The 23176-nt window shown below is 39.2% G+C and overlaps 1 protein-coding gene across 1 annotated transcript in view; it reads right to left on the bottom strand.

Annotated features, from left to right (window-relative positions):
• Window positions 1-13079: 13079 nt before the first annotated feature.
• LOC145779032 (uncharacterized) overlaps window positions 13080-23176 on the bottom strand; it is a 36713-nt gene continuing 26616 nt past the window's right edge. The window contains exons 15-23 of the mRNA XM_082590613.1: window positions 22888-23056; window positions 21928-21991; window positions 21287-21381; window positions 20696-20761; window positions 20350-20574; window positions 19649-19880; window positions 16123-16303; window positions 15402-15518; window positions 13080-14059 (exon numbers count right to left, since the gene is read on the bottom strand). Of these exons, the coding sequence (XP_082446739.1) occupies window positions 13577-14059; window positions 15402-15518; window positions 16123-16303; window positions 19649-19880; window positions 20350-20574; window positions 20696-20761; window positions 21287-21381; window positions 21928-21991; window positions 22888-23056 (1632 nt within the window). The 3' untranslated portion in view covers window positions 13080-13576. The remainder of the gene's footprint in view (window positions 14060-15401; window positions 15519-16122; window positions 16304-19648; window positions 19881-20349; window positions 20575-20695; window positions 20762-21286; window positions 21382-21927; window positions 21992-22887; window positions 23057-23176) is intronic.

The following is a 23176-nucleotide window of genomic DNA, read 5'->3' as shown; positions in this document are numbered from 1 at the left end:
AGTGAAATATGAAAAAATGAACTTGAATTGAAGTTTGCTAGTTAACAAGCGATGAAGAAAATCTTGAATGCCAACCTGATTGTTAAATGGAAGTTTCAACATAGGAAAAACCTGTGCAATTTTAACCCCTTCAGGACAAAAATTCAAAGCGACATGTCCAAAGATTTGTTATTTATGCGAATATAACAGAGCAAACATACAGGCAAATTTTTTTTGAAAATACAATTAAAACAATTAAAGTTTGTTTATTCAATCTTGGGTAATGTGGTACAAATTGCACATGCTCTGTGTAATGCTGTGTGCAAGCTGTGTGTGTGTGCATGCTGTGTGTAATTTGTATCACAGGCATTGGAAGTTTGAACCAGTATAAAACTTATAAGTTTTGAAAGCATGTCATATATCGCATTCAATGTAATAGATTCATCACTGTGTGAGTTAAATAAAATACTAATGCACTGTGACTCGTTGTTTTTTCTGTATTTAAAAGAATCTTAGAAAAAAAGATCCGAAGTTCTAGTGATGGTATTATTTGCAGAAGAATAACAGTTAAAACCAGTATGGTGTTAAAAAGTGAACACAGATCCACAGGTCATAAATTCCAAACAGATCTCAAGCTAATACAGTAGGTCAAAGTTAATATCACAGGTTAAAGTCAAACTAGCTATTAACCAAAGGGCCAAATCACACACATTTATGTATTGTAAGTTACAAAACTGGTCTTCATTTTGTAAATGTGCTTTTACAATGTTAAACAATTAGCATTAAATAGAAAATTACTAACCAAATCAAACTACACGCAAACAAGACGCGTTTAAAATAAATGTGTTTGCGTCAGTGCAACCAACCTGCAAACTTAAAACTATAAAGACACAAATTAGCGAAAGATTTTTTTTTGTTTTCAAATTCATCGTTTAATTTAAATCCCTGAAAGCAAACTACTCATCTAAACTCTACCGTAAAAAAGAAAGCTAACTAAACTTTCGTAAGTCTACTGCTTCAGTAGTCCTGAACATTAACACGGACAACTCCTGACAACAAAAAGATGAAGCAGAACATATCCTGAACATGTAAAACAATAACAACCACGTAAGGGATATTTTATCAACCGCAAAAAATTGCTTGAACAAGCAACAACTATTCCACAAAAACCAACACACAAACTGAAATATTGTTCTTATAAAAGTGCGCAGTGAGATGTTGTAATTGCTCAGCAGGAACGAATAATAATCGTGAGAAATTTGTGCTGTAATCCCACTCGAAAAGGCATTAAGTTTTTGTCAGCTGTGAGTACTACTCCCTCATCCGCCTCTAGACGCCGGACGCTGAATGAATAATCCACTTCCATTAGCTTTCTAAAACAGTTATTGTTTTCCTAGAGCAGGGCTTCTCAAACTTTTTTGCTCTGCGACCCCATTTTGAAAAATATATTTCTATGCGACCCCATTTATTTATTTATTTATTTATTTACATCAGACTCAACATGGTCCATTTTACAATCAAACATAAAATGTAGAAACAAAGCAGATACTCAACTCCGAAGAGCTGAGTTGCATTGTACCACATACAAAGATTGATAGTAACAGTCTGTTGGCATTATTTCATTAATTCATTGATTGGAAAACAAGTTACATCGTGTTACAAACTGGTATAATTTTTACGAATGAGAGCTTGAAAAGTTGTGGTATTGTTATCAACGAATGCAGAGGTGATGCTGCGTCGTCTCCGCAGATTAAACAACATTCTGCAACAATTATTGTATCCAACACGTAAGCGATTACTACTGGATGAAAGGTAGTTGCACCATAGTTGACAGGCATATAAAGGCATACAATAGGAACGAAACAACACATTTTTAACAGCAATCGAACATTTGGAAAACCTTGCTTTTAACATGTTTCCAGCACAATACAACGACCGTAATTGTCGTTTCGTGTCTTCATCATCGGATAGCAAGTCGTTAATTATTACTCCTAAATATTTCACTAGGTCTCAAAGCAGATACGTTTTTCATTTAAATATATGATCGGATTAAAGTCAAGTTTCAACATCTTGGATTTAAATAAAACACCAACAGTTTTGTTGCAATTAAAGTTTTGTTGCATTATGGGGACATCCACGTTAATGACATTAAAACGGATCATTTTGATCATTATATTTTCTTTTTCTTTCTGACTTATCAATTGTTTTCTTTGTGCTTGCAATTGTTACCGCATGAATCTACGAAACCTAACCACTGATCCATAGTCAATTAATCTTGTAACTGGTTCCTTCAGAAACTAGTTGATAAGCTACTCTGAAATCATAATGCGAGCGTTAAGGTTACTTTTGGTCAGCACGTTACAGCAATGATAGCGTAACAATGCATCAATTGTTACGATTGATTATATTTTATCGTTTGACAGTTCGCACCGACGGTTGCGCTCAATTGACATCATGGCAAGACTACAACCCACCGGCACTAGAATTTCATTACGACCCCAAAATTTCATTACGCGACCCCATTTGGGGTCGCGACCCATAGTTTGAGAAGCCCTGTCTAGAGCCCTCATGTCGGTCTTATCCGGAAAAGTGCTAAAACTACGGGATGCCAATTCAAGCTATTTAATCACTGAAAGTAGTCAAACCGAAAGAAATTTCTTGTTTGTAGTTTTCGACTTAGTAAGTTAGTATTGATACAGCGTGCAAAGAATGTGCAACAACCAAGAGAAATAACAAAATACACAATCGGGTGGATTGGCAAGCAAAGGAGAAGGTTTTGCCTTGCAGTGGGCTACCACAGGTTGGTAATGACGATTTGTACGGAGGTGGGTCCAGTGGCCAGTTCTGTTTCTATTTGTGTTGATTATTTGAAATTGAATTCAATCGAATAGACCTAAATTGCTGACAAAAAGTTTTTAGTTTATTTGCTGTAGCCTATGCCGAACCCAGTTCTTTCCTGTCAGATAACAAAAGAAGCATTTACTGTGCTAATTTGTTTTCTTATTTTTTTGTAGCGAACAACTTAATTCTTTGCTCACTAAAGTTGCTCATTGTTCAAAAGAGTATTCAATCTCTGTTTAAATTGCAATTCATTCACACCCACCCTGTATAGTTTGCAAACACTAAATGATAAGTTTAAAGTCATTCTAAAAAAAGTTTACTTACCCTACAGTACAATTTGTAGCTCGTTGCAAGCCTGCAGCACCTTCCTGTTTAATAAGCTGACATACCGTACTCTGAAAAAATCTCAGCGAAAAACTTCACGAAAGGCAATAAATAGTGTTGAAGCAGCTGAGAGACAAGACAGACATCTGAAGACTCACTTGAAAAGATCTTTGCTGGGGCAGGTGACGATCACACGTCAACAGATTTTAAAATTTATTGCCAGCGATTGAGAAGGCGTGACGATGCCAGTTGCTTTGTCAATCGGCAGTAGGAATTCTCATGGCTCCTATTTAATTTTTTGAAGATTTAGGGAGTTGACTGGCCCTTCAAATGCTTTTATGAAAGTCAAACCCTTACCACAAAATATATTTAATATGTGTTTCTCTGTTTACTACACAAGCAAAACTACTGACATGCTGTCAAAACCACCATATGGCTTACAGATAAACACTTTTATTTTTGTTGCATGACACTTTTTAACTCATTTTTAAAAGGTTTTCTGCTTTGATTTCTTACATGGAGTCGGTTTTTGTTTACCTGCTCTAGTTTTTCAGTAGTTTTTAATCTTTTTTTGAAACGGATTTGTGCATGACTATAGTATTGCTAGACCTAATTAACCTTACCTTGGTGCGCTCCATCTATTCTACAGTAACAAACTCACTTCTCTTTACAAACCTTGCTATCTTTCTATGTGGGACAGCCGAGATCAACACCCAAAGAAGTGGCTCAGCCTTAAAACATTAGTGATAGAAATGGAAAACATGTGCAACTCCTTTACTTGTTTGTAATATAAGATGTAAGAGTTTGTAATAATAATTTGTTTGTAAGTTTTGAGAAGATGGTTTTCACCGACTCCGAAGATGGTCGGCTGCGTAGTTGAGAGGTGAGAGCACTGGGTCGGCGTTCGAAACGTCGCCTGTTCGACACCGCTCAAGAGCACGTGGCTGTGTCTTTGGCAAAACACTTAAAGGCATCCCTGAAGGTGGAGACGAAGATTGGCTTCCTTGCCTTCCTGTTCACTTAATCTACATCTTCAATCACGGGCGTAAGCTTAGATACGACAACAACAACAATCGATTCCACATAAAACTTCGCTTTTCAAAATAGTTTGTAACATCACCAAGGAACGATAGTGAATATTTTCAGCATTTTTTTTCTGCTTTTTTTTTCAACTTTTTGTTTGATAAAATCGAGGCAGGTGCAGGGATGGAGGAACCATTTTAAAAGTAAGTAGGCCCAGAGGCGACCCCCCATAACTTTGTTGCATTCCTAATATTTGAAATCGTTTACGCCAGGAGTCGGTAACCTGCGGCGCGCCAAGAAAAATCATCCGGCTCGCCTCTCCCAAATTATAATAATATGTGGCCAGGCCAGTGGTTTATTAGGGTATAATCGAATGGAAGAACAAGTACTTTTCGTTAATCATTTTAGTGGGCCCACGTCTTTGATTGCAGCGTTTCTGTTTGTATAAACAAAGAACTCAACATAAAGCGCCATTATGATACAAAACATATTATTTTTTGCAAGTTAATGGGTCAAACAAGGAACGGCAAAATTAATCTACTCAAAATAGCCTTAAAACAGCAAATTTCTCTGTTACAAAGGAAAGGAAAACCAATGAATCAGAAAATTCTTTTGCTAGCTACAAGGTAGCACAATCAATAGCAAAAGACAAGAAATCATATAGTGATGGAGAATTTAGGAAAAGGTGTAAGATGGATGTTATTGAAAACATATGTCCAGAGAAAAAAAAACTACTTTTCAGATATAGGCCTAAGTTTTTCAACAAAAACCGTGCCTCGACGAAAAGAAGAGATATCGGAGAACGTAACATCTAGCAAAAAGTTATTGTATATTTACACTCTACAGTTCTTCGCAATGACAATAGATGAAAGCACAGACACGACAGAGAAGCCTACAGCTGAGCTGGCAGTATTTGTGCGTGCAGTAAACAAAAAGTTTGATGTTTAAGAATTTGTTCAGCTGATTCCCGTCAAGGATATTACTAGCCGATATTTGAAAGCATTAGGCTACGTCAACGCCTTGAAATCATGCCTCTGAATCTATCAAAACTGGTATTAATAGGCTACGGCCCGCCAAGACCATGTAAAGTTTGGCTTTGGCTCGCTGTTAGAAAAAGGTTGTCGACCCCTGGTTTACACATTGCGTTTTCGTAATTGCCTTTCGTGACAACGGCAAAATTTTCCATTTTGGGCCGGATTTGATTAAAAAAATTTACAAAATTGTTGCATTGCTCTATAGCGCTGTACAACATGTGGCGATGTAGCCTACACACAAATAAAAAGGCAACAATACACACACAGTTATAATGCCACCTGGGAGTAATAATATGCAGCATTATACAGGACGTGCATATGTAATGATATCACTGTTTTAACCATGAGAGCATAGAGAATAATTATATTGATTGATAGATTGCTCCACCAGTCACACGCAACCACACCCACACGTGCTGCACATCAATAATGGACTCAACAGAAAAGTTTAACGATTGGATTTCATCATTGAGCTATCAAAGATAATCAAACTACTGTGTATTAAACAAGTGAAGACCTTTTTTTGGAACTCCCTCTCTGATTTGCCGCTTTCGCTACCTTTTCAAAGAAATTTGGCTTTCAAAAGTGGGTGGGCCAGGCCCACCCAGAAAATAAAGTAGGTAGGCCCAGGCCCACGAGGCCCACGTGGTTCATCCCTGGAGGTGTATTTGATGGACATCAAATTCGTGCTCTTGTAGGCTGCACGATGAGATCCAATTAAAAAATTGATAACAAGGAAAAAGAAGTTGTCTATCTTTTCTGAAAAGCTTTACGAAGCTTTGTTGGTAACACAAAGTTCTGGGTACTGCAATGCTGATATCTTTTTCACGCTGTAGACTTCTCACGACACGAGTGCAATATGAGTAGGCTACTGGTATCAAGTTTGATTTCTGTAATAGTCACTTTCATGAAGTTCCAAACAACATCCGGGATTTTAGTTATGAACAATGTGAGTCATTCTACCAGGATTTCCTGTTCCTGGAAGATTATCATCAAGGCAAATGGGATGAAAAAATGATGGCAGATGATTGCTGAAACATTGACAGAGATTTCTCCGAGGAAGTGTGCGGTGGCAAGATCAACGAGCTTAAACTTTTGCTGAACCCAGCTTGTCCTCGTTTTGCATCAAAGTTAATCTGCAGACATTGAACCAACGTAAAATTGGTTTGCTGTCTCAAGTGCCTGTGTTGTATCGAAAATCACCATCAAAAAAAATGTTTGGGGGGCAGCACTTTTCTTATCTGCCTAGGGCAGCACTTAGGCTAAATCCGGCCCTGGCTGTCTGGGAATCTGATATTGTGTTATATCCGTATCTGCGCTTCAACTTGATATTTACATAGACCGTAGATCTACGAGCCTACAGTAACTTCAAGACGAAGGTGTGGTAAGCAGCCTATTTACCAAGTCTGAGTTTTGTGTTTAAAGCTGACACAAATCTCCAAAACCGATGTCAAGCTCTGCTGACAATGAAAAACAACTGTCATGCCCGTGTGGAATGGCTCGTCTTATCCTATTTTCTACGTACCCCACCGGAATGTTTTGGCGGGCATAGCCTAGCTAGCTATATATAAAAATCTTTTTCTAGAGTACTAAGAAAGAAATCCCTGACCTAGATACAGTGCTGTGTTAAACCCTTTGTGGGCCCCGGGGCCAGAATAATTTTAGGCCCTCCATCGTCAAGCAGACCTATAGTATTGTGTATACTTTCACTGCACTGATATGGAAATGTGGTTCACTTCAATAGACTTTCTCACCAGTTTAGAAAACAACACAAGTGTAAGTAACCGCAAACACAGGTCTATCATTTCTTAGCTGCACCTTTGCTCGGAATGAAAGCCAAAAGTGTTAACAATTTCTAATAAAAAAAATACTGGCAATGGAGTATAGTCACGACGCGGTCTTCTTCTTTCTTCTTCGTCTTTCGTTTGACACTAAATCAAATTTCAGGGCAGATGATGGAGAGCCAGGTGAGTGTAGCTTCGTCCAGCGTTGCTATACCCTGCGTTCCGTTTGGTTCCTTGTAGATGGGACATTCGAGAACGACATGGTCAGCAGTTTGTTCCTCCGCGCCGCATTCGCAGGCCGATGAGGGAGCCAGGCCCCACTTGTGCATGTTGGAATGGAAGCGACCTACTCCGGTTCGGATTCTGTTGAGCTTGACCCAATTCGGTCGAGGCAGGTCCATACCAGGGGGGCACGCCACCGGGTGAGGTATAAAACCATGTAGTTTGGTGTCGGTGGCGCACCACGCTGCATTCCAAGTGTCTTCCACGAAGTGTGCTGCGTTGATGGCGTGATTGCTGAATGGATGCAGTAATTCAGCAGCAGCTGGCACAAAGAGGTGTCTAGACTTTAATTGCCGGGGAGATTCCTGAGGTGGGATGTTGAGTTTTGCATGAAGCAAGTGGTTAGGATCCCCCGCCCGGCGAGCCAGGTGTATAATGGCTCCCTTTCGGCGGAGCTCAGCAGGTTGGATGCCTGCAAGGATTGGTAAATACTCTGTTGGAGTTGAGCGCAGGCATCCAGTCACAGTTCGCAATGCGTCGTTGATTGGGCTGTCGATGAGGCGGGATGTGGGCACTGCGGCACCAAGTAGGGGCGCAGTATTCAGCAGTGGAGTGAACCAAAGCCAGGGTTGCAGTGCGCAAGGTGTCAGCACCTGCACCCCAAGTTGTGCCTGCCAAACGTCTCAGCAGGGCGACGCGAGATGTCAGCTTTTTGCGTAGTGATTGTAAATGGTGACGGTATGTGAGTGACTTGTCAAGTGTGACCCCAAGGTATGTTGGTTCTGGGCAGGGCGGCAGAATTTTGCCGTTAACGGTCACTTTCAGATCACGTTTAGCCTCCCGGTTGTTGAGATGGAAGGCTGCCGTCACAGTTTTACTTTCGCTGCGCTTCAGTTTCCATAGACGACGCGGTAATACCACCGTACCGCGCAGAATTTTGACTGTTTGAACTTTGCGTTGCGGTACGCGATGAAATCTGAGGAAAAAACCAAAACTGAAGAAATTATTAATTTTCATTCAGATTTGGTCATCTAGTCTGGTAACATTATTGTTTTCACCATTTTTATGGTTTATCTGGCAACACTACTTGTTCAGTCAACCAAGGTAAAAACATTGTGATTGTAAATTTTAATCTGTAAACAAAAGCAGTGTCAAGAGTTTTGAGAATCAGGTGTTTAATTATTTTTATTTAACATTATTTCATTCCAAGGCAAAGCTTTCATTATTTTATGCAGGCATTCAAGTTAATTAAAGTTTTTAGGGTAGGCTATGGTAGCCTTGGTTAGTATCAAGAATAAACACTTAAACAGAATAAACACTTAAACAAAACACTTAAACACTTAAACAGATCACAAGCACGTTTTAACGTTCGCGTTTTGTCGCTTCTACCTTTTTCTTGACCTTTGCTATGTTGATGTGTATTGTTTTGATATGATGGTCAGAAATAAAAAAACAACTGAACTGAACTGAACTGAGGTCACTTGTGAAAGAATGATTTTTATTTTGGATCAAAGCAATTTCAGTGGGCTACCATACAACATGTGATATGCCAGGCCTATAAAGTATTTGAAGATAAGAGAAATTTCATGTGCATATATTCAGAAAAAAGTAAATACAGAAGAAAGTTTCAGCTAAAAGTATCCATCATTCAATAAAAAGCAACTCAGATGAGCTATAAAAGGTGGATAACAAGTGGTGCAAGTTCCTCAATTGCCTAAATAGGCCCTAATTTTTTTCCAAAATTTGCTTTTGTTTAATAGATTTCTTTGCATTTGATGTGCACTTGCACAAGTGCACTCTTATTCTTCATGGTGCAGACTGCAGAGGCAGTATGACAATTCGAGATGTTTTGCGTTGTAGTGCAGGGATGCCAGCGACAAATTTCCAATAAACTTAGATTTTATGCTAAAAAAAACCCAGATGAGGCGAAAAAAACCCAGGTCCAGAAAATATGTAGCAAAGCGGTAAAAAAAAACCTGCGTGTGCTTTCAGCACCATTTTAAATCATTACACATAAGCCTCAGAAAGCTACAAATAGTAACACGTATATATAATTATACAATATACATGCTTATATTAGGCTACGGTACCCAATAATTTAAAAAAAAAAATTGAAAAAATCAGGAAATAGGGATCGGACTCACCGAAACGGGCCATTCCGAGCAAGGTTCAGTGTGTGTTTAACCAAAATTTCTAAAACTGACTAGATGTATGAGTGTATAGGCTAGCCATTAAGGTTAGTTTTGACTTTTGAACTAAACTTTTGGCTGTGTGAGTTGTAGACTGCGGCTGAGGAGAATCATCATGCCTGCTTAGTGCTTACAGTTTGGTGTACAACTACGATAACTTGGTTCTTAGCAATAAACCCTGCTTAGCCTTTTTAATTTGAACATAATGTTGAAAAGAATAACTCAAATTCACAATAAATAAATGTTCAGTGACACAAATAGTTGTACTACTCCAATTTTTAGTCATCCACATTTTCATAAAGTTGGATCATTTCTTCAGCATCCTGTACCTCACTGACTGCAGTAGCTGATGCAAAAAACATTACCGGTACCTTATCATTTTTGTGTTGCAGTGTGGACCATTTATCGAAGATCCCAGTGCCTTAATACCGCGCAAGCTCTGTACAAAGTTAAAAACCAAAAAAACCTAGATTTACCTAAATTTGAAATAAAAAAACTTAAAACCCAGATGTGGTCAAAAAAACCCAGATCTAGGTGGAAAAACCAAGCTCTGGCATCCTTGTTGTAGTGTACGGGAAGACACGTGCAGTGCGGCAGCGGACAGGTTTTTTCTGCTTGTGACATCACTAGTCAACATATTTATAATTATGGTATTGTAAATGTTAAAAATGAAATGATAAATCATAAAATAAATTGAATATAGGCTATAGGTATGTGAATTCACAAAGGGTCCAACTCCATTTTTTTTTCATTTCACTTTTTGTGCTTTCCGATTTCTTTCAATCAAAAGAAATTGAATACCGGTACGTGAATTCAGAAAAGGCCCTCTAGTATTTTTTTTCATTTCACTATTTGTGCTTTCCAAGTTCTTTCAATGCATGGACTTCTAAATAGTAGCATCTGGACTGGAAACGCAGTGACCAACAAAAGGCCAAACAGTTGGTACAACAGTTGGCCAACAGGGTTAGATACTTGGCTGTTGGCTCACTGTTGGCCAACTGTTGTACCAACTGTTTGGCCTTTTGTTGGTCACTGCGTTTCCAGTCCAGATGCTACTATTTAGAAGTCCATGTTTCAATGTCTTGTAAATTATACTAAAAAACAGCCAAATTTTTCAAACATAGGCTATCGGTAAACACATAAAAAATACCCTATCAATATTTCCATTGATTTTGAAATGGGCCCAACTACATCAAGTACACTTCAACTTCTAAATAGTTTCTCCACAGAATCTTCACCGAGTGAACTTATTAGGTATGATGCTTCTTACCAGTAAGCATAAAATCATTATCGAAGTTTCACCACAAAAGTAAATGACCAAAATAATTAAAACGGTTGTGCAAAAACACTTTGTGGCAATTGGGCCCTTCTTGAATTCAATATTCAATTGCATCCCACCTGTTATATATATGTTAAATATATTTCGGCAGATCATGTTACCAGAACTAACGTTGTCGCATTTCAACTTTCTTTTAAGATAGTAATAGTGTTTTTAGAAATGTTTCAGTGTAGTAAGGGCCCAAATTTGAGATGTTTTAGTATAATAAGACCTAAACCATCTTTATAATGGACAAGTACACGCAGTAAACTTTAGAAAATAACAAAAAAAATTCACTGAAACGCAAATGTCTGTTATTTGTGGGCCCCCTGAGATGGTGGGCCCGCGCCCCCCTTGGCCCTCCCCTTAACACAGCACTGCCTAGATAGGCCTACCTACGTATTCGTTTCCGAGATAGGCCACCAAAATAAAATCTTTTCTACCTGGTATATCATTCAGATCCCGGAACACGCTACAAACATCGTCTTCAGGCGCTTCTGTTATGTTACGGAAAGTAGCCTTTGATGGCAGAAATAAAAAAGTAACTGAACTGGCAGCAACTTTAAAATTTTAGTCATAAGACTGATTAAGCATTTACAAAAGCTTTAAAATTTCACCTACTGAAAAAGCTGCTCCAACTGACTCGGTCTATGCCAAAAATTGATATTTTTTTCAAACCACGCATTGTAATTGCGTGCTTCAACATAACGAAAACACACCCAAAAGCTTTATTAGGCCGACAAAAGAAAAAAAAAAAAAAAACACTGAAGCCACGCTTCCATGTTCCTTCAAACGTTTGGAGTCTCATCGCAAAGGATACCAGGCCATGGCGTGTTTTTTCATAAATTCACCATACGGACACGGTAAAGTGACATTTTGCACTTCCTCTCAATGCTGTAGTTGACCTACTTTACATATTTAAAGTCATGATGGCGGCTTTCGCGTTAAACAGACTTTACTAACACAGCTGACATAGTTGTTATTTTCCGTAGAACCCCTGCATTAATAAGAATAGTAGAACGCAAATGTTTCCTCGGGCAACACTACCCATAAACTAGGGTATCCACTTAAACATGACAATTCCCTGTAAGACCAGATGACACCGCCAACCAATCAAAACATGTTTAAGTGACCACCGTCCAATTGTGACCCTTCCAGCATTCAGCCAAATAGTCGATCATACTTTGTTTGGAAATCACAGAAAAAAAAAGTTATGGTTTGAGTGAGAATCGAACACGCGTAATCGAAATGACTACCACTGCCTTAACCCTCTACGTCAAGCTGTGGACGACGAATCATTGACTTAACTTACTTCATATCAGAAACGTTTTATCTGTTTTCCTTGCAACATCTGATTGCTTGAAACGCTGTTCTTGTAACTTCTGTTTGGTCCAAGGATTTATTTCTCTTCCAAACTTTTTATGTTGAAGGGCCTAGGCCTACCATAAAGCCGCTCAAAGTGTCACGTTCATGATTTAATTTGAAGAGGATCGTGTGAAGAAATTATAATATTAGCCTACAAATGGTGTCGAAGTAGCCTACTCAGTCTCGCACTGACCTTTTTCCGAATGACTGCTATTTAGCAGCCTGCTTAACCTCAATTGCACAAAAGTTAGGTAATAGGCCTAAGCGCTCCTTAGGACATAGGTGAAAGGTGAGCTATGAGTTTCTACAAATTGGATGGGTCGACAACTAATGTTCTCCTTATTGATCCCTTGACTGAAAAGAAGCCAAATTTTGTCATCAAGATTTATATCACAATTCAAAGTTACATGCTTTTTTTTCGGTGATCCAATGAGAGCATGCTCCGCCCAGTCAGTGGAGCTATTTTGTACCTTAAACACAACACAAGCTTTCATTTAAACAAAAAAATACGACATTTTTCAAGGACAACCGGCAAAGAATCACCACAAAAAAATTGTTGGAATGTGAACGCCTTGGCGATTAGTTTGTTTGAAATTGTGTTTTCTCGTAGTGTTAGTCGTGACATATCTTGACTGAACCGTTGAGGTGAAATTGTTGTTTCTATTAACGAGAACTCCGGAACCGTACGAAATGCCAACATGTTGTAAAATCGTTTTGGCTCCAAATTCCAGACCACATTTAAGTATGTCGAAGGTCAATATTTAAAAAAGACAGAGTGTTTTTCATGTCACTGGGGGCTGGTAATGTTTGTGACCCAAGAAAGGGGTATTGAAAAGGTCGTGAGGTATTTAACGAAAATCCAGGCAATTACTAAAACGTGATCAAAAACTGCACAGTCTGGTAGTGTGGGAAGATGTTAATTGGCTGATGTTTATGACGAATCGAAGAATCTAGCACTTCACGACAGAGCCGTTATCTGTGTTCACCACACGTCAGCAGGTCAAAAGCAAGAGAAACGTGTTTAATTAACGCTTTCGTCTCGTGGCAGTGCATTTAATAAAGCTGGTTTTAATAAAAACAAAACTTTTGTCTGTGAAAAGACATTTATTAAACAATGGGTCATAAGCAAATAGCTTTGTCCTTTGATTCACACTTTTGCACAATTTTCAACTACATATCAAAAACCCTACTAAAATATGGCAAGACGCACGAGATCGATCAAACTGGAACATCATTGTACATCGAGGGCTGTATCAGCCATGATACCTACAGAGAGAGAGCTTTGTCCAGTCCAGACTGTTGGTATTGGGCGAAGTTCACATGGAAATAACCTAACTGGTAAATCAATCCTTTTCTATATTGATTCAGCAACTACGGACCTGACATCTACGTTACATCAATGTAAACAAGAATCAATTTTCTGAGTGAGGATGCCTTTTTGTAGTTTTTCTCCATTTGTAAACTTCAGATTATGATGACAAACAGCTGTCAGCCACTTTACAGGGTGGACTTGTCGTTACAGTTTTGCCTTTGGTCAGCAGTTGATCCCTTTGATATCTTTGTTAAAACAAGCGAAGGCATTCCAACTGAAGCCGTCTTCGACTTCTCGGAGGTGGCGTCTGATGTGGATCTCGTTACCGACAGGACCTTGGCGGCATGCACTGTGGTTGCTGACGTAGCCCTCGGTCGTGTGATGCTCAGCAACGCCCGGTCGCCGTTCTTTCTCGTAACTAAAGTCCCGACCGCTTTGTTGCTGCTGCTTGCGAGCAAAGTCTGTTGCTTCACGATCGTTGGAAGTCGTTGGACGCTGGGAGCCACAGGGTGAACTTTTCTGCGGGGGTAGATCACAGAGGGGTTGTTGATGAGTTTGAGTTGTTGCGACCCGGCGAGGGAAATACCCGATGCGTTTAGTTGAGGTTTGGAATGGACTTTGCCGGCAAAAGACTTTGTGACGGTTGAGACAGTCGTCGAAGGGAGTTTCTAAAAATAAAAACGACATAAATTGTCAAAATGTAGATATCCGTGCTGCTTTACGTAACTGATTACACAGCACTTTGAAATAGATTTTCATGCATTAAATGCGTAATGTGAAACGGTGAAAGTAACATTTTTATAAAAATCGAATTCATGACTTCGCGATCATCGACAGTTAATCACATTGAACATTTTACGTTCTTCGTGGCAAAACAACCGACATATGGACATGACGTCATAGCCGATAGAAAATTTAATCAGCATATTGTACGGGAAAGTCTGGTAGTTACTTGAAAGATGTTCCCTGGTCTTTGCATCGGTATTGTTCAAAGACGTTACGCTCATATTAATCATTGTATCAAGAAAGTTTTAAAAATAAAGAGAGAGTAAAGCGTTAAGGGCACGTGAAGCTATCCAGACAGCACACCAACTATTTTTACATTGATTCAACGTCTTCAGGCGGTAAGTCAATGTAAAAAATGATTGGTTTGCTGTCTGGGCAATTACTGTATGATATAATCACAGTCACCCAGTTGAAAATTTACAAGTACCCCTCAATTCAATGTAATCTAACGTGAAAAGGCATATGCGTCGCTTGTGACTTGTCTTGTTAACGGTTGACATGTAGATTGTAACCCATACAGCAAATCAGTCGTTTTTTGCATTGATTCAACGTCTGCAGACGTGCATGTTTAACTTTTTTCTCTAACCTTCAACCGCATTGCCGTATCTAAGTTTGAAAATTTTATGTTGAACGTTATTCGCTCAGAGGATTCGCGTTGCCATAATGCGCGAAACGTCAGTGCAGCATTAAAACAACTCCTATGTTTCTGCTTTCACTTTCGCATTCATCAGATGCAATCATTGCTGGAAAAGTTAAATAGCACTTGTTGCTATGGTTACGCAGTGGTAAAAATGACGGAAACCAATTTTTTGATTTCGAGACTAGAAGTTTTTTTTGGAAAATTTTCAAGTCGAATTAGTTATTTTGGAAAAAGTCGTACATCATTTTCTAAGTGATTACGTCACAGATTACGTATCAATATTCAAATGTTCTACGTGCAGAAGAACACAGTTCGACTGCTCGCTTGTGCGGCAACTTAGCAGTTAACAATTCTGCTTTCATTGTAACCAAACGACGTTGACGACAATGAGCTGTTAGCGTGCCATCGATTGGAAACAAAAACAAGTGTGCCTTTAACAAAGGCACTATCAGACAAAATCCAGCGAAGCAAGACGTTCAGTTCGTTAAAAGGTATGATTGAACTGAGTTTAAAAGGTGGGTTTGTTCAACTAAATCAGCTGCTTATCCTACTTGACAACGGATTCAGCTTAGTTAGGATCTTACTCCGGGGGTCTTTTGAAGAGGCTTCGTTTGCGAGGATGAAGACACGGAATGCAGCATCAATTCATTGAGTGGCGACTGTCTCTGCTGGCGAGGAGCCTCAGAGAGAAGAGAGGTATGCTGATTGGTAAAAGAAATTGCAGGTGGTTAGTCAAAACAGCAAATTAATCAAAAAAGATTAACGTCGTAGAAAATTAAAACGTAAAAAGTGAAACCAGGATTCTATCCGCTATAAAATCTTCCCTTGTTGCAAATAACCATGTGATTAGTGATCATGCAAGAAGCAGAGGACGTGCCCTTTTCGCATTTGAAGGATTAACAGCTCACAAGTACATCAATAAAGCCAGTCATTTTACTCCCTTGCTAAATGCCGCACATGTCTTGTACAAGTTAGAGTAGCGGACGCATGTAGAGACATATGCATATTGTATTATGGCGCATTCGGTGACAAGATGGTGTAGTCAACGGCTTGCTTGTTTGTATGCTACAAACCGGGGTTCGACTTCCATATCGGTAATCTACCACTTTGTTGAATGAGTATCTGTTTTTGAGCAAAAGCAAAGGTGTTGGCCTTCCAGTCACAAAACACCGTTGATCAAGCCAATTTTTTGCATAACCTTTATGAAATATGAGACAGACTTTACTTAATGACATATTTGTCAGGTTTATACAATGAAATAAATAAACTCCAAACGTTCTCACTGCCTCTGCGGTAATCACTCACTTTTCTTGAGGTGGGAGTAAAGATGCGGGGAGTCGTTTTTGCTGAGATCATAGGCGGAGCTGGTGATAAGGAGGATTCCGGAATTGCTCTGCGCTCCGGCATCAAGGCAACTTGACGGGAGCTCCTCACGTCTCTCCCATCAGAGGTGACTCCTTTCAACCCCGATGACGTCAGTAAATATCTGAAACGACGTCATAGTGACGTTAGATGACGAATCTTATTTGCGGACGATTGCAAAATACTGAAAAACAGTTGAAAATTATTTTGTTCTTTTTGTGTTCCCAAGACGTTGATTTGCGTCTCGTAAATGTTGAATTAACGCAAAAATATCGGGACAATACAAGGCTGTGGAGTCGAAGAGATTTTGGCTTGTCCGGGACGAAGTCGTCAAAAAAACGGCCGACTCCGACTGATAAAACACGATGAACAATGAAATTTTTGTTTGCAATACATTTTTTTCTAAATATTGTTTCTTGTTATCCGTATTGTCCTTCAAACCTTTACCATAAAATAGAATAGTTGGTTCTTGTCAATTTTGTGAAAGTCGTCGTTTCAATTTTGATTATAAATTTAGTGAAATTAATTTTAAAAAAAGAAAAGAAAAAGGACAAAATTCAGAAAATTCTAGCAACGCTTAAGCCAGCCAGTTGTAAACCGAGGAGTCGGAGTCGTATATTTTTCGCCCGACTCCATAGCCCCGATACAGTAAAAGGCATAAGCAGCAACAAAGTTTATTTTCTACATAGGCGCAAGACAAAAACCGATGCAACATTGAAGTCGCAATCAAGAAAAATCTTCCGTCCAAGTTGTCAAACTCAGGAAGCTGCCAGGAGTGATGTCACGATTCAAGGTCACGAACTTTAAAGCGATACTATCGAAGGCAATTGGTGGGGCGTCGTTCCTCAGCAAGACAAAGCAGCAGTTCTCACATCGTCTGCCGACGTTTAAACGATGTAAAAACAGCTACTTTTTCTCGATGAGTTGATACTAAAAATGATATTAAACTTATGTCTGTAAGTATACTTTGATGACCACAACATGATCTTAATTAAAGGAAATCTATTCACGACCTATAGATGAACTTCCAGGGGAAGACCTACGATCGGCCTAGGGCTGATTATGAAAGAAACTTTCCCATTAAAGGCAGTTTGTGATTGTTTTTCGTGGCTTGATGTGTTTTTTTTTTGACATCACGCATTCATTGTGTGTGCGGCATCATCTGACGTAGAAATTATGTTGGTGTTTGTATGTATTTTCATCCGAAATTTGAAAACAAATTAAATTTTCTGACCTGAATTCGACCCTGATCTGATGAGAAAATAAAAACTTGTGAACGAGCAAAAATAACATAAAAATAGACTGACCAGGCCAGCCAAGAGTGAATGTCTTCTAAGAAGCCTTTTAAGTGCAAAACTTCACAACATCATTTTTTCGTGGGCAAACTCCCAGCCAATAAGTGTGTGACCAAGAGCCAACACAATGACATGCAGTTTCAACTCAAATCGATTAAGTTTGGCTGACCTATAAGGTCAAGGCTAAGATCATCACAAAACAAATCATTATTATCAAAGATCATCATCAATTAAACTGTAATTCTACGTCGCAGAGTACCCGCAATCCGTATGCAATAGATGGAAGATAAAATGCAGCCTTGTTTCGAAACTTAAGTAAAATTTCAAATTTCGGTTAAGATATTACGCTGACATACAGCTATACTCAATATCCTTCATAAAGACGTAGTTTCGATGTGTAAGGAAAATACAACGATACTTGTATGGGACATATTAAGCTTGTGAGAGATAATCGTTAGTTTTGAACAGAAAGTATAAATAAAAAGAAAATGGTCAATTGGACATCTATATAAGGTGAAATAACGTGATTTCATAGTGTGATAGAAAGAAAACTTCCTTGGAGCCATCCATGCTCATTAGCAAGAAACAAAAATAGCAAGACGGTTTCTTTGATCGTGGTGCATGCTTTGTCATAACTCGATCAATTATTCAAAGAAAAGATGAATGTAAACTTTTGTTAACCCAGAACCACGGGCACGCTATTCAATGGTTATGCAATAATCGTGATGCATTACAAGTATTTTTCAAGAGAGTTTTATAAAATTTATATGTGAGCATCACGAACTCCAACACTGGGGAGAGATAATCACAGACCTCATAAACATAGTAATAAACAAAAGTTTAACAAGGCATAAAATTATGGTAGAAGCATTTCCTTTTGCTTGAAATAAGGTTTGTTTTTACAATTTAATGGCTACAAAGTCTACCATTGATTAAACATAATTAAAAGTCCATAAGATCATTATCATAATAGTTAAGGTTTTTATTGTACAGTATTGAGTGGACGATTTAAATTAAATCTTCATGTCCACTTTTTTAAGCTTGTCGTTGATAGAGCGCATGCTTTCGTTTGGAGTCGAACCCGCACCCTTTCGAGGGTCGAATGAAGGCTCAAACCACTCGGCAACGCAGCCGACGTGATGAAATAAAACATAAAATCGCCATTTAATTTCGTTCGCCAATGATTGTAAGTGATAAATGATAATTCCGCAAGCAAGTTCACTGGAGTGTTAACAACAGCGAAATCCGCCATTTTTACACTGATTCAACGAACAAGTAGAAGGCTTACCAAGGGGAAAATCAGTTTTGTTTCTACATTGATTCAACGTCTGCAGACATGGGCAGACTGCATGAATCAATGTAGAAAAAGAACTCATTTGCTGCCTAGGTCGTAGCTTGCTGAGTTCAGACGCATTGTTTAATTAAAAAGTATGGGATTGGATGACAGACTGTAATGAACTATCCAACGCGTACGTGACATATGGCAACCGCCAATGAACGATACAAAGTCCATACTGGACCAAGCGAGTCGTATACGACCTTTTGCCTTTTCGTACGAAGTACGCTGCTAAAGATGCGGAAATAAGTTGCCTTATGCCCGTTGCTATCGCAATTATTGCACTTTGTGTTTGAACCGGTTTTCAAAGCGATGTTACAACAATGCAAAACAGTGTGAACCAATTTGTGCAATTCCTGGTCAACACGTTCGAGCGTTAGTTTCAATATGAAGCAACCTGAACGTGAAACCAATCATCGCTGCAGGTCCACTTTGTTTGTAATTACGCTTTCAACGCGAAACGTTACGACTGCATCATTTGAAACAACCCGGATAGCAAAACCCGTCATTTTTACATTAATCCAACGACGTTGAATAAATTTTGCTGTAATTTTGTTGACGGGTTTAGCTGTCTGGAAAGAAAAGTCACGATCAAGCAACGCTGGTTCGACTCTCGGGGTATGTCAAGCCAGTGATACTTTGTGAATGAAACAACTAAATGACAACAACACTTCCAGAAGAGGAAACTTCACTCTGTCAATCTCGTCGACCGAGCCTGCGTCAGAGATCGAAAGCCTTTGTAAGTACGTGTGCGAAACTTTCAGAATTAAGCTTCCAAAGAGGCTTTCTCAGTCCGAGGATAAAGACGCTAATAATTATTCAAAATGTAATTTTCCACCTGACAATGGGCTTAGATGCCGACAGCGAATCGGTCGGAGTGTTCGGTTGATTGGTTGCTGGGGTGGTTGATCGGGTTGGTTGATTGACAGGTTGGGATCCTCTGCGACTGCCTCTCGTGCGCACTCTGCCGGCGGGAGTGCGTGTACTAGTTGACACTGTTTTGGAACCACGCGGAGGCGCTGAAGAATCAAAAGAATGCCTATCGCCTCTGCGTGACGATATACCGCCTCCTGAAAGAAATACACTAAAGTGGTAACGAATTTGCCATTTATCTCCCAACAACAGCAATAAAACAGGCAGGGATTACATTTTATCCAACATAAAAGTCTTAAGCCAGGCGTTTACAATCTGTAGACCGCGCTCGCCACGGGGCGGTGAGTGATGTTGCTTTTAAGGAAAAAGTGCTAGGTTCTTGATGAATGAGTACATGCTTTTGAAATTGTGTTTTAAAGATATCAAGATGATGAAAAGCTAAATCGTAAACTAGACTACTGTTGTATCTTCATTGTATCTTAGTCATATGTACAATGTATCTTAGTCATATAGTCAATTGTATCTTCATTGTGATTCGATAAAAATTGTCGTGATTTTTATAGTTTTTACATCAAGATAAAATTGTTTTTAACTCTCCGTTAGTGAGAAAACAATCGTATTAAAAAAAAATTACATAACTCGTTCCGGCAGGAAAAACATTCTTACTTCGTGGTGGACGGCCGGCTCGAGTCTTGAATTCGCTTCCAAAACTCTCCGGAGAGTTAGAACGACTCTTTGGGTCCATGCCAGCGTCAAGACTGCTGGTTAGTTGCTCCAAGATGGCGGTCGCCTGCTGTGTCTCTCTGTCGTCTTTTCGACTGCGGGAAGCGATCACGGACGCCTGATCGACGCTGTTAAACCTGCCCAAACCGCCCCGTACCGGTTTGAAGCCTGTAAAGGAGTGGTCATCGTCGCACAAATTCTTTAGTTTTGTCAGAAGTAAAAACATGTAGAGTTAACACACTACTGCTTTAAGGGAACCTCCTAGAAGCAAGATTAAACCAGACCTAACCTGTTCTGAGACCAGACATGCCAGAACTTGTCACAGACTTAGAAGAAATGTTTCCGATACCGGCACCTGAAGCAACGTAGTTTTGGAAGTTATAGTTCGATCTTTAACCAATTAAAAGAGAAATGCATCACCGCATTTTAAAACCGAAACACAAACCATTGTATTCCAAAGCGATTCACAAGAATGAACACCTATAAGGAAAAAACTAGCTAAGGCTGTATGTTGAAAGAAAGCAATCGAGAAAGTAAAAAAAAAGAAAGCAACTGGCTGGAGACGCAAGGCTGTTGAAAGCAAATGTATGTTGAAATATTTCAATCTGACGGAAAGTTCTTTGTGCTTTGGAATTATTGTGAACTCGAAACGCACAAAAACCTAGAAGCCGAGGATGCGTCGCAAGTAACTTTGCGCCATGTTCTCAATGGAATTAGGATTTGCTGACGCATGCAAAAATGTTTCCTTCGTTTAAACAAAATGTCGTTTTGTTTCGGTGCAAAATTATATCCGGTATATTGCCCATTATCTTGCAGAGAAAATGAAACTCCAAAGCATTGCAAAAGTCAATGCTATGATCTACTGCTTTTGCAAGGTTACCTAACGTCAGTGAAAACCTTTTTTCAGTTGCAGCGGCAATTGATTTGCCCACAGAACTTGAAGAGGTGGTACGGACACTGTTGGTGGATGCGTATCTAAAAATATAGCAAGGTTGTGATTAGATAAATAATCTGAAACACGCCCTACACGTAAAATAATATCATAAAACATTAAATAAACGCATCCATCTGCAGTGAAGTGCAGAAGAAAATTAGTAGCAGTCAGCTCGGCCTCATCACTGAAATCGGTGCCGGATACATAGCCGAGTGGTGAGAGCCCTTGATGATGTCACCACTCAAGAGCATGCGGCTGTGTCATTGGCAGGCCACTAAAAAGTACGCCTGAAGGTGAACACTAAGATTGGCTTCCTTGCCTTCGAAAGCCTGAATACGATCAACTGAAATCAGCGGCGGTTATGAATCGGGCTGGGCATATGACGAGACTTTCGAGCTCAGCCAGAAAAACATGTGCAAGATAAAAACGGCAAACGACTTCATTTCTACTACTTCGGCTTTGCAGGTCTCGCCAGTGTTGATACGATACATACACTTTCTTCTACAGAATTGCTTTTTGTCTACAGTTGCATGAAATGATCGTTCTACATTTTATCAACGTTGTAACGACGCAAGCTGCCCGCTTACCTTCCCAGACTTGCAGACGGAGACATGATGGCAGTTTGCGATGGCGTCAGCTTTGCTGATGAAGCTAAAACAAGAAATGAGCAATTGCATTTTATATGTTATTATGACGTCAGCAGCCGACTAGCAAAATCGGTTCTTTTTACATTAATTCAACATCAGAATTTCTATCAATTCTAACAATCTGGCAACCTCGCTAAAGCGACAGCAATGAACGAAGCAAGGTAGGTCGGATTAGCGATGTCTAAGTTTACTTTGCAAATGTTTTGCAAACGGGTTCATACACAATTGTCAACGGCCAAAAGTGGGAAAAGCTAACAAAAAAGCGGTCTGATACTATGAAAATTCCTCAAATGGGCAATCTACCTAATAATCAAAAACAACCACTAAGAAAACAAATCTATAGTTTTTTTTCTAAAGTCTAAAACTTAAAATCATTTCGCTAAGCTATCACTCACTACAGAATTTCAATGAAATAAAAATAAACTGTATTGAGATACTGTGTTGGGTGACAACCTTGCCAAATGATTTTAAGGTTTAGAATTTAGAAAGAAAAAAAAGATTACTTTTTCTTTTTCAACGGGGTCTTTTTGGGTATGAGGTTTCAGCAGTTACGTTATTTCATCTATCTAACGGGTGGCATCATAGCAAGAAAAAGAATACAGCGCAATATTCCCTCAACAATAAACACATCACGAATTAACACGTTGTAAGTTTTAGAACTCATTTTCTGACACAAAAAGAAGACTGCCTATTGAAAAGATTTAAAACAAAAGCAACTAAAGCATTTAAAAACCTCGCAAAAATACGACATAGTCTAGCTCTGTGTAATAAACAAACAAGTGCAAACGTGCCATCAAGCGCTTGGTAAGTAGGAAGTTTGTGCACATGCTCCAAGAAGTCCAAGAATTTTTTTGCACTCGCACAATAGAAACACAACCAATTCGTGGTAAGACAGTTTACCGGTTGAGGTGACAATTTTGTCGTTGGCAGAGTTAGATTCTTGCGGTGTGTTGCTCTCAGTCTCTCCTCCGAGTATGGCAGCGACAGCAGCCTCTGTCTGGCTCTCTGTCGGGTGGAGGAGCTGAGATTTGCGCTTCGACATCGCTGATGATAACTGGGCATTTGGGTCCTGGAAGAGCCAGAAGATTATTATTGATAAGATTTTGAAATTGGAAAAATTTTGCAGCGAAGCTGAAGCTTATTATCAACACAAATTCAGCAGAAGTAAGTGAAAATATATTGTTTCAGC

The sequence above is a fragment of the Aplidium turbinatum genome, chromosome 10 (assembly GCF_918807975.1).
Source record: "Aplidium turbinatum chromosome 10, kaAplTurb1.1, whole genome shotgun sequence".
Classification (NCBI taxonomy): Eukaryota; Metazoa; Chordata; class Ascidiacea; order Aplousobranchia; family Polyclinidae; genus Aplidium; species Aplidium turbinatum.
The sequence above is the reverse complement of the archived record's forward strand: the minus strand, read 5'-3'. Positions and strand labels throughout refer to the sequence as shown.